Source organism: Trematomus bernacchii, unplaced genomic scaffold (genome assembly GCF_902827165.1).
Source record: "Trematomus bernacchii unplaced genomic scaffold, fTreBer1.1, whole genome shotgun sequence".
NCBI lineage: Eukaryota > Metazoa > Chordata > Actinopteri > Perciformes > Nototheniidae > Trematomus > Trematomus bernacchii.
Window position 1 is genome coordinate 338,277 of NW_022987524.1, and position 12,853 is coordinate 351,129.

The 12,853-nt window shown below is 39.7% G+C and overlaps 1 protein-coding gene across 1 annotated transcript in view; it reads right to left on the reverse strand.

Moving 5' to 3' along the window:
* The window catches only part of rbfox1 (RNA binding fox-1 homolog 1), a 205,338-nt gene that overhangs the window by 54,884 nt on the left and 137,601 nt on the right, over positions 1-12,853 (reverse strand). The window contains exon 6 of the mRNA XM_034119954.1: positions 10,234-10,294. Coding sequence (XP_033975845.1) covers positions 10,234-10,294 — 61 coding nt within the window. The remainder of the gene's footprint in view (positions 1-10,233; positions 10,295-12,853) is intronic.

Consider the following 12,853-nt stretch of genomic DNA (forward strand, 5'->3'; position numbering starts at 1 on the left):
CTCTGACAGAGGGACTAACTTCGTCGGGGCTTCAAAAGAGTTAAGGATTAACACAGACGACACATTAATCAGGAAGTACCTCCAGGAGAAAGGATGCTCTTGGGTTTTCAACCCCCCTCATGCCTCCCACATGGGTGGTTCCTGGGAGCGGCTCATCGGAGTAGCCAGGCGCATTCTGGATGCAATGTTGCTTCAGACGGGACCAGTACGTCTTACACATGAGGTTTTGAGCACTTTCATGGCAGAGGTGATGGCGATCATCAACGCAAGACCCCTTGTGTCTGTGTCTACTGACCCAGATATGCCTGCAGTTCTAACCCCCTCAATGCTCCTGACTCAGAAAATGAGTGCAGTTTCAGCACCTCCTGGAAACTTCGATACAGCTCAGTTGCTCGGAAAGCAATGGAAGCAAGTTCAGTGCCTTGCCGACACCTTTTGGAAGAGATGGAAAGGAGAGTATCTGTCTACTCTGCAGAGCCGCAGGAAGTGGACGCAAGACAAGCCGAACGTCAAAGAAGGAGACGTCGTCCTTCTCAAAGGCAGTCAAGCCCATAGGAACGAATGGCCAATGGGATTGGTTGTTAAGACTTTTCCAAGCAGTGACAAGAGGGTCCGCAAAGTAGAAGTGCGGATTGTGAAGGACGGGACAGCCAAGGTGTTCCTTAGGCCTGTAACAGAAATTGTTGTCCTTCTTGCAGAGTCTTAGAGAAAGAACTCTTAATATGTTGTTTTCAGTGGACATTCCCTTTCAAGTTCAATTGTATTTGTCGTGATATAATGTTATTATCTCAAGCGGGGAGTGTGCTGCCTATTTCTATGTTTATAGAGTTGGGACATGTTTTTTGGCTCAGAGTGAGCGCTCCTTGGTTTGCGAGGATCTTTGTAAACGGAGCACGGAGATCAACACATGGAGATCAACACATGGAGCAGAGACGTCATGTAAACTGTGTCCGTGTCTGTGATGCTTGAGCCTTGGAGACTATTTGTCTGTGAGTTATTCATGTGCAGAATGTTTGAAGTGTGTAACTTTTGGTCTGAAGCTAGTTTAATGTGTGCTAATTTAGCTAATGGTGATCTGTGCTATTTCTAGCTAATAGTGATGCTAATGATAGCTAATTCCTTTAATAGTAGTATGTGTGTCGTTTGTACAGTGCTACTTATATGTTAGGTAAAGCCTGCATACTTATATGTGTTTTATTTCTGTATTGTTACAGTTTTACAAAGTAAAAGAAGAACAGTAAAGTCAAGAAAGAAAACCTTGCATCTTTATTGGAGGACTTTTAAATGTTAGCTAACTGTCTAGCTACGCATAGGGATACGCGCTGTAAGGGCAGAACACGGCTCGTTGGAGCTCTTGCCGCCCCCTCCCTGTGAGCCTAGTGTGCTCCGATTGGTCAGCTCGGCCACTCTGTTCTGATTAGTCAACCACCAGAGAGGCTCCACCCATGTCTAACAGTGCTTTTTTCGGCTCGCTCTCGGAACATCAGTCTTATAATGGCGTCGGTACAGCCGTATATTTTATACGCTAACTAACCGAACTGTACCCACAACTGTTGTTATAGAAGAGTACGTTATTTTTACCTGTAATAAACTACTACTGTTTGATGAGAAATCAAATCATGGTTTGCTATATATGAATGATATGTTATAGGAGCAAATAATTCAGGGAAGAAAGGATAGGCCTACTCAGTATTTCCATTAAACTTTATTTTTAGAAATGTACAAAATGAACATAAATATACATATATATACACGGTATATCATCAATTCCTTCCCGTTGTCGGCATCTTGCCTATCGCAGCCGGGGCTTTTTAGGACGAGGCATCAGTGTGGTAGTCCCGTCATGTATTGTCCGCCAGGATCTGGCTGGATGAAATCAAATGCAAATCACAAAATATTAGAGAAACTTAGTTGTTTTAGATTCGTTAGTAGTAGTTGTGGTAGGAGTGTGGATCTATCTAATCCATCTATCTAATCAACACAGTAAGCTTGCCAGCTAATATGCTAACCTAGCTTTGTTTACCTTGGTAGCAAACACGATATGAACGGTAGCTCGGAGGAACGGCAACTATAATGTAGTGTAATAAAACTACTATGAACAAAAGCTAGTGGTTCATATTAGGCTAGCAATAACGTGTTTATAATTGCAATCTTATACGGGTAGTCTGCTACGTTCGGTCATTCATTGTAACTGGCATGAATACAATATTTTCCGCTAGCATGTATAGCTAGCCTCGTTAGCTATACATGCTATCAGCGTAGCTCGGAGGAAAGCCAACTGTAATGTACTGACCGTACGGTAAATCACCCGGAGTATACTGTCTATGAGTATTTCGTGTGTGAATGCAGACACTCTCCTGCTATGAGATACATGTATGTAAGGCCATCTGCTGATATTAGAGTTGATATATGGAAACGCTAGCAGTCCGACACACGTTTACACATTTAAACAGTCGTGGTAGATACCTAGTTTGATAAATACACAAATAACAATGCAAACTTACAGGTTGTGTACCCGAATCTTCCCCTGCTCCACACGGTCCAAACAAACTAGGAATAGCATCGTCCTTCAGTTTCAAATGCTGTGCATATCCGGCCTCAAACTGGGCAATGTTTTGGAAGCTTTCGTCTGTGAAATGCCGCGCACACAGTAACGTTCTTCGAACCTCTGAAGGAACAGTGTTAAACACGTCGTGGTTCTTCCGTCGGTAGGACAAACAGCTCAGATTTCTCCTCACATTTCAGGAAACAGGTCCTTGGCATTGGCATGACTGGATCGATTGTGAACTGAACCAGAGCTTCCAACAGTAAATGTTAGGCTGGCAGAGGGTGCGGCCAGCGCCGCTGGGTGTGGCCATAGCTCTTCGGGATTGGTCCATTTCGTTCCGGGTACGGCATGACATCATGCCGTACCCGGAACTAAATTGAAGAGTCAAATGGGCAGTGACGTATCTCCAACGAGGCGTTTTGGGGAGGTATTTACTCGCTACAGGGTGTACTTTGAGGGTTTTGACTCTGCACACCGTTTACATGCATAAAAACCTTCATAACACACAAGGGGACGGGTAATAACCGGAAAAGCATGACATGGATCCTTTAAAATCAGGCCGTTTTTTTTTTTTTAATAGGCTGAATGAAACGGCAGCTCTCAGGTGATCAGCTGTGTGTGACTGTCTTTGTTTACACTAATGGCCCATCAGCCACAGCTCTCCCCCCCCCCCCCCCCGATCTCTCTTCTCCCCCCCCCCCCCTGATCTCTCTTCTTCAGCAGTAAAATTAACTGTAGGTTTGCATATTTATGCAGTGATCTGTCTCTTCCTCTCTCCCGCAGACAGCTGATCGCTGTCAGACCGGACCATGGCTGTAAAGGGCTAGGGGTGTCTAGTTCCCCCTTGACACATAGACTGATCCTTTTTTTTGTCAGTCTATTGGCTTAAACCTTTCGCGACTGCAACATTTTTTAACAAACAAACATTGACCATACTGTTCACCAGCCCCCACCCCCCTCTGAGTGACAAGCTTACAGTTAGCTGTCTTTGTGTATTGCAACCAGGGAGAGCAGTGATGGACGCTGCCACAATGGAACTCATATGAAATAAATAGCTGATTCCTCACACACACAGTAGCCTGTTGTTTCTATGCATAAAATAGTGAGAAACATGCCTCTGGTTAATTATTATATAACTTATTTTCTCCATAAAAGCTGGTGGGTTGAAAGCAATACGGGAGGTGAAAGAAACTATATTGTAGAATACATAAGAATTGTGATGCCGTGGCTTTATCTGAAAACTGACAGCATAATTGCATTTATGGCCTGGGACACACATATTTATTTAGATATGTTTAAATAAAAGGCTGGAGTGTTTCTTGCTCTGCCAGGTACAACAAGTGGGAGCGCGGTGCAAAGTATCTAGATAGAATATGGCGCTAGTTATTGTTATTCTTATTATACATCAATGTAGGCCGCTGTATAGAAAACTGTAGTTTCCCCACAGCAGCAGACGCACATTCATGACGTCCGCTGGCGCATCATAAATACGTCGATAGTGTAAGTGCAGTCGGATTCTCAAAGCACTGCAGTCTCTTCTCCTAAATCCTTTTGAATTCTCCTATCCACTATTCATTAATTATTATTGCCGGCCATCATCGGTGTGACAAAGCTCTACCATCCCCCCTCTGTTAACAAGAGATAGTAGCCTATGTTGCGGACTCTCTTTGTTTCAAATAATTGGCCATCGGAATGTGTGGAGAAAGTCTCCCAAGGGGGATGGGAGACTTTTGACTTTTGTCACATTCCGATGGACAATCGGAATTACATGCAGGGCAGCATTGCCGGTCTGAAAGGGTCTTTGGAAATATCAAACATTTAATTAAAGTTTTAAAAACAGTGACAGGTTAAAATCAGAGGTGGAAGAAGTATTCCGATTATTTACCTAGATAAAAAGACGTGTTAGAAGTAAATGTCCTGCATTCAAAATTGTCAATAGCCCAAGTGAAAAGTATTATCATCTGAAAGTAAAATGAATCATTATGTTATTAGTATTAAAAACATATAATTTGTACAACTTATATTTAGAAATACTCCGTTGTAATTATTGATGCATAAATGTGTTCATCCATTCAATGTGGCATCTGCTATAATGGGGTTAATGCATGATATTACTTAATAATACAACACATTACTGTATAATACGTGATAATGTATGAGTTGATTTACTTCGATCTACTGTACTGTGTACACCACAACAATATTACAAAAATGATACTGCATATTAAAGCAAACTATTGTAAAGGTAAAAGTATGAGCATAAAAAATAAAGAAGTGTAAACATTTACATTAATATTATGATTATTTAATATATAAAGACTATATATTATTGAATTAAGATAATACGATTAAATATACTTTATTTGATCTAAAATATTGATGTTTTTTCGTTATAGTAGCCTGTGAAAACCATAACAAATAAGTGATTAAATGCTACAGTATTCAGCAAACACAACTGCAGAGCTGCAAACATTGCAAACAAACACCCAGTTGTCTTTGTGAATGAAGCGCCATCTAATGGTTACATCCTGAAATTGAACAAATGGGGAAATTTGGCCGCGCCCTCTTAGGAAATAGTGGGAAGGCTTTAATCTCCCAGCCACTGGGATCCGCTGGGTTTTTGGTTGGAATCCGTTGGGTGGAGTCCTATCTGGAGTGCTACATCTGTATGGCACGTCTGTAAGTGCCTGTTAAAATCTGGGCAGGAGACCCACCAGGCTTTTAAATAATTACAGCGCAAACCCATTTTTCTTGTCTTATGACTGGCATTTTCAGACAGGCATCTCTGACTTAACCTGTTAACCCCCGAGCCTGTTTTCCAGGTCTCAGGCTCGAAAATGACATTCCCAGAACAAATGACCATAACTTCACTTCTGAAAGGGGTAAGTTAATAATCTTTTTTCTCAAAGCAAGGATAAACCTGTGAGTTGGATGTAGAAGAGTCAGAATCAATATAGATTTTTTTTATTTGAAAGTCAATTCAGATTGAATATAGTAAATAAAATAAAATTATAGTGTCCGTCCAAAAAAAAAAATTACCGAAAGTGAAAACCACCCTTGAATGATGGGATCGGAGACTAAAAGCTTTAGGAATCCAAACTATAACATATAATTTCATTTCAAACCTTTATTTAACCAGATTGGTCCCTTGAGATCATAGATCTCTTTTTCAAGGGAGACCTGCAGCAAATAGGTTCCACATGAAACATAAAACAAACATAAAACAATAAAGGACATCATACATAATAAGTACCCTGTATCAAGATTGATGCAAAACAATTGACATTTGACCTTTTTAGAGAGATTTAGCACAAAAAAACACTTCTGGGGTAATTTGGGTGGATTTTCCATATCTCTGGCCCCCGTTGGTCGATTTTGATGATTGACATCTCTTTTTAAACGTTAGAGCCAATAGAATCGAGGGGAAGTTCCACATACACACACACGTTACCAAATAAGGAGTGAGAGTGATGCGTAGCCAGAATACCCAAAACAGGAAGCTGTCATACACTCTGGTAGCTCGGTAGCAGCTAATATGAAAACTCAGTTTTTGACATAAAAATTGAATTATGGATTAACAGTAATTTTTTCAAAGTGACACGGACACATTGGATTAACCTATGGATTAACCTTCAGCCGCGTTTTTCTCGTTTTAATGCCATTGAACACAACTTTTGATCAGAATAACAGCAAAAGGTAAGAATATCTCAGTTTTTGCTACCTAAAGCTCCGTGTTGTGATGTCTGTATTTGCTTCCCATGTCGCGAGTTCTGATCGCTCAGTGATGATACTAATACCTCTAGAATCTGTGGAATCTCAGTTTGCTAGAAAAGCTTGTTTGTGCAGATCCGATAAGTAATAAAGTATTTATACCTAGAATTCTGTGCTAAGTGCGGTAGCATTTTTTCGCTCAGGGCTCATTTAAATGCTTCTTGTGAGACTTGTGTTTTGTTTCGGTAAAAATTGTTCGTATCGTCAGTTAGCTGAGTATGACACATTCATAGTTTATTCAATGTTAAGAAGCCCTGAGACACAGTTTCGTGAAAGAAAAGCCTGTTTTTCAGGTCTCAGGCTCGAAAATGACCTTCCCAGAACAAATGACTATATCTTCCCTTCTAAAAGGGGTAAATTAATAATCTTTCTTCTCAAAGCAATGATAAACCTGTGAGTTGGATGTAGAAAAGTCAGAATTAATATAGATTTATTTTATTTTAGAGTAAATTCAGATTGAACACAGTAAAAAAATGTAAATGATAGTGTCCGTCCAAAAAAAAAATATTACTTATATTGAAAACCACCCTTGAATGATGGGATAGTAGACTAAAAGCTTTCGGAATCCAAACTATAACATATAATAAGTACCCTGTATCAAGATTGATGCAAAACAAGTTAAATTTGACCTTTTTAAGAGAGGTTTAGGAACAAAAAAAACACTTCTGGGGTCATTTAGGTGGATTTGCCATATCTCTGGCCCCCCTCGGTCGATTTTGATGATTGACACCTCTTTTGAACCGTTAGAGCCAATAGAATCGAGAGGCACGTTCTTAAATCCACCTACACGTTACTATTGAGGAATGAGAGTGATGCGCACGCAGCTTGCCCAAACCGAAAGTGGTACGTGGGGTGTTGTCTGGGTTTGCCTTCGCTGCCCTGAGTTTTGGTCGCACAGTGATGATACCTATACCTCTAGAATCTGTGGAATCTCAGCTTTAATCTGATATATTGTTTGTGCTGATCCGATAAGTGATAAAGTTACAAAGAGTTCTGTGCTAAGTGCGTTAGAATTGTTTCGCTCAGGGCTAATTCAGAGGCTTGATATTACCCTTGTGTTTCGTTTGGCTAAAAATGGTTAATATTGTCTGATAGCTGAGTTTCTTCCCGGGGGCAAAACGCAACATCTTGCAAGAAACAGCGTCTGAGGGCTCTTAACATTTAACAAACTATGACTGTGTCATACCCACTTAACGGGAAGAAACTCAGCTATCAGACAATATTAACCATTTATACCCCTTTTAGAAGTGAAGTTATAGTCATTTATCTGGGAATGTCATTTTCGAGCCTGAGGCCTGAAAAACAGGCTCGGGGCTTAACCCTCTGAGACCCACATAGGACATTTCCGTTTTTCTATATTTTTGTGTTTTGCCTTATAAATTGTCATTTCCTTACAGTATAATAAAGTTGTACACATCCCAGAAATCAGCACAACCTCAGCTAATGATATATGCCACTCATTAGAGACTTATATACAATATAATATGGGATAATTGCCCATAAACATGAGCTTGAATTATTTGCTTATTTCATTAAAAATAACTGCTAACCATAACATTGAAAAAAACATTCAACACAGACAATTGCACACATTTATTATCATTGTATGAGAACTGATTAGAAGAAATATATATCATGGTAGTTCCTTTCCACAATCACACATGGCATGCTGAGAAGATTCGTCTGAATTTTCATCAACATCGTCCCTTTGAAAAATCAGCTCCAACGCCTCAGCTGTAGTAAACTTCCTTGCCATACCTCAGTTTACTTTCAAAACACTAAAAGAACGTATTCCAACTTTTATTTTGTCTTAGCTCGTGGAATTATACTGGCTCTCGTTTCAGTACACAAAACAACGGAACTGACAGGCAACCCTCTGAATCAGACTCCGATTGGCTGTGAATGCATCCACTCAGAGTGTCCGATTCAGAAACGTGACTCTTACACTCTTTACGTCACAAACAAAGATGGTGGATGAGAATAGACCTATAAAACATACAAAACGATAAGCAATGCGCCAGAATCAAGGTGAGACTATCCGCATCTTTTAAAACTTTACGCACATCCGTTTCACCGAAATAAGTAAACGCCTCTCAATGAAAAACTTAATAGAGTTGTTTATTGCCGTTTCTGTAGTTTAAGAGGAAAAACACGGCATGTCTCTGGCTCAAACAGCTGAGAAGTTATGACGCTTTGAACACAACGTGATATTTGGGATCGTATACGGCCCCGTGGGTCTCAGAGGGTTAACTGGTTAACTGGTTAAATGTACTTTCCGATAATCTTATGTAATTGACTGAACACTTTTTACAGTGGTCTTTCGAGACAAAGCATTGCATGCATTCATACAGTGTATGGTTATAACATATTTACACCCTTGAAAAATGTTATGTTTTTCTTCTGGTGGGGATGTAAAGAACCTTAGTATGTGACTTGTAAAATCTACATCGTCCTGAAACTAGTTGAAGTGGCTTTCTTGATGTTTAGAGAAAAATTACCCTTTAACCTGTTGAACCCCATCGACCCGCCCCCGGGCGGAAAAACGCATCATCTGCAGGAAACAGCGTCTGAGGGCTTCTTAATATTTAATAAACTATGAATGTTTTATATCCATGTAACGGGAATAAACTCAGCTAACTGATGATATGAACCATTTTTAGCAAGAAAAAACACAAGACTAACGCTGAGCCTCTTAATCTGCCCTGAGCGAAAAAATCTTAATGCCGTTATTACAGAACTCTAGCTATACTGATCGATATACTTATTGGATCTGCACAAACAAGTTTAGCTAACATCCTGAGATTCCACAGATTATAGAAATATAAGGATCATCACTGAGCGATCAGAACTCGTGACGGGGGAAGCAAATACAGACAACACACAACGTAGCTTTAGGTAGCAAAACACGGAGATATGCTCACCTTAGCTGTTATTCTGATCAAAAGTCGTGTTCAATATCATTAAAACGAGAAAAAATGCGGCTGAAGGTTAATCCATAGGTTAATCCAATGTGTGTCACTTTGAAAAAATTATTGATAATCCATAATTCAATTTTTATGCAAAAATCGGAGAATAAAAATTAGCTGCTAATGGTAGCCACAAGAGGTTAGCGCAGCTTCCGGTTTTTATACGCATCACTCTCACTCCTTATTTGGTAACCTGTGTGTGTATGTGGAACGTTCCCTCGATTCCATTGGCTCTGACGGTTAAAAAGAGATGTCAATCATCAAAATCGACCAAGGGGGGCCAGAGATATGGAAAATCCACCCAAATGACCCCAGAAGTGGTTTTCTTTTGCTAAATCTCTCTATAAAGGTCAAATTTAACTTGTTTTGCATCAATCTTGATACAGGGTACTTATTATATGTTGTACTTTGGATTCCTAAAGCTTGTAGTCTACGATACCATCATCCAAGGGTAGTTTTCACTATAAGTAAAAAATTATGTTTGGACGGACACTATAATTTACAGTTTTTTACTATGTTCAATCTGAATTTTCTTTAAAATAAAAAACATCTATATTGATTCTGACTTTTCCACATCCAACTCACAGGTTTATTATTACTTTGAGAAAAAAGATTATTAATTTTCCCCTTTTAGAAGTGTAGTTATGGTCATTTGTTCTGGGAATGTCATTTTCGAGCCTGAGACCTGGAAAACAGGCTCGGGGGTTAACAGGTTAAATAATTATGTTTGAACTTGGATAGTGAAGTCATAAATGCTAAAAAAAACATTTTTGCTTCAGTAGGTTTTTAGTTGATAGTCCCAGTTAAAGCCCTGTAAGGTTGCATGGGAATCATGAGTCAAAAGCCTTGATCACATCCTGACCCCTACCCAGCCCTCACCCTTTTTTACCATGAGCTTTGGGTTCATTTCTGGACTTTATTTAGCTGTAGAATCTGATTTGACCTTACCATTTGCATATGGGTTGACAGTCTTCTTATTTGTCATTACTCGGGCTGTTGCATTGTTGACCTACGATAGATAAAAAAAACAGGTCCATGAGTTATGATACTTATGAGTTACCAGTAAGTGCTACAATAGATCTGCATGCATAGATAGGCCTAATGTTGTAAACAAAGAATGTAATTTGTGTGTTTTCAGAATTGCATTCAGAAACACTTGATAACACGTTCAAAACAAATCAGTTTTCTATCTCATTTGCATAAGTTTTATTCTTCTGACATATTACCGGCATGCTCTCCCCAAATGTAGTGACATTTCAATAACTTACAGACAAAAGTAAAGAAACAACAGATGCACTTGGCAAAATGACGTTTTTTAAACGGAAAGATTCATGCGTTGGGGGTGGGGGTGAAGGAGAAAAAAACGGACAAAGAAAATGTCATTGGGGGAGGGGAGAAGGCAATATGTTGGGAGCATTATGCAACATCCAGTCAACCTCAAGAGGTGAGAAGAACTGTTGTGACCAAAGCAACACGGAGCATTCACACTCAGACAACAGTCTCTCCAAGTCATTGCAAGAATCAATATTAAGATCAAAACAACCAAAGAAATAGATGTACTCAAATAAATAAGTCAATCAACCAATCAAATCATTCCAAATTCAAACAACAGCTAACTGGGTAAAATAAAATGAGGGTGCATTGCCTTCCAAAGTAAAAGAAAATAAATGAATAAATGGGTTTCCAACAATCTCAGATAGATGTGCAAACGAAGTCAAATCTCAGTCAGTATTGCTCGCACACGCAGCTTCAGGAGAACACTTAGTGAATGGGCACGCACGCCGACACGCAAGAAAATATGTATGTCAATATACAGTATCAACTCAACCACAATTCAAAAAGAAATGTCACGTGAGTTTCAACGTTGCAAACGTTCCAAAGAGAGAGGAAGAGAGAGGAAATGCTGGCAGAACGGCTCGTTGGCCCACACTTACCATTCCCAAACCTCTTGGCCCCGCACACTTGTTTGTGTACTGTTACCGATGTAACTGTGTTGGATGGGGCCCTAAACAAGCTACCGTTAGAAGGATGGTGGGGGAGGAAGGGATGAGAAAGGAATAAGCAGCATCTTACTCATGTGGCCAAGAAAACTTTGCAATCATTCCACTGCACAAACGTGTCTTTCACCTCTCTCTGTACAAGCTGTCAGCCGGTCTCTTAAAGCATAACTCTGACCATTTAGCTTTGTGTGATCCTGTTGTGTAAGCGGGTCTGTATTCATCTCCGAATATTATTCAGACCTACTAATTGACCTATCAGAAGCTATTGAGTCTATGCAAGTTTCCACCTGGATCAGCAAGGTCTTACCTCTACTAACTTCTGGGGAACCAGGTTAAATCAAGTTCTGCTTTAAGGTATGATTGAACACTCACGCCTAGGTAGGGCCACACCTCATTACAGATACCAGATCCTACGGGATTGCTTTAACAGATTTACAACATTGTCTGCCTTAAAACAGCAGTTGATTGAACCTGGTTCTCTAGAAGTTAGTAGAAGTAAGACCCTGCCGATCCAGTTATACTCAATAGCTTCTGATAGATCAATTAGCCTGTTCAACCCTGAGCCTGTTTTTCAGGTCTCAGGCTCGAAAATGACATTCCCAGAACAAATGACCATATCTTCCCTTCTAAAAGGGTTAAATTAATAATCTTTTTTCTCAAAGTAATGATAAACCTGTGAGTTGGATGTAGAAAAGTCAGAAATCAATATAGATGTTTATATAGATATATATAGATGCCCTGAGACACAGTCTAGATAAAAAACGTTGGGAGGGCCCCCCCTGGGGGGACCCCAGTGCTTAAGAGGTTAGTAGGTCTGATTAATAGTCAGAGATGAATACAGGTCCACCAAGGCAACACTCCTTATATTGATTGATTAGCCAAACACTGATTGATTCACTTAAGAGATACACCAGAAAAAGATTACATACTGGCTCAGTATTGAGTCCTATAGAACCAGCAACATTTCTGAAGGCAATCAGATTGTAGGGTTAGGGTTAGGTGAATTTCTTTGATCTGTTAATATTTTAATACTTATTTATATTTTTAAGTTTTGATGATACCTCACGCATTGCTTCAGCACATCATTGTCACAGACTTTATTTGCAAAGAAATTAGAGTTAAATCCTGTAGCTGTCATGTCAATTCAGTAGGAAATGTCATTTAAGATGAAGGATAACATTAGTTTAGAGCATTTCAGAGATCTGAGCAGTTGGAATTTTGTTCAGGGCTTCAACAAAAAGATGCAGGCCTAGAAAAACTGTTGAACCTGGTTCACATTTTTCATGACTTTGTTGGAACATTTTCTGGCAAGATGCTGCGGTCACCATCAAATACAAGCAAGTGCACATTGCTGATAGATCACGTCTGTGGTTTAGGGAGTAAATGGGCCTGTTCCAATCGAGGGACAGTGGCTCCTGCAGTCAACATGGAGAAGTGTCCTTAGGCAAATTGCTCCCATAGACATGTCTACTGTATTGAAATTAATGTAAGTTGCTTTGGATAAAAGCGTCAGCTAAAGACACGTACTGAGTAAGAAGTGCTGAGGTTGGATGGCAATGAGATTTCCT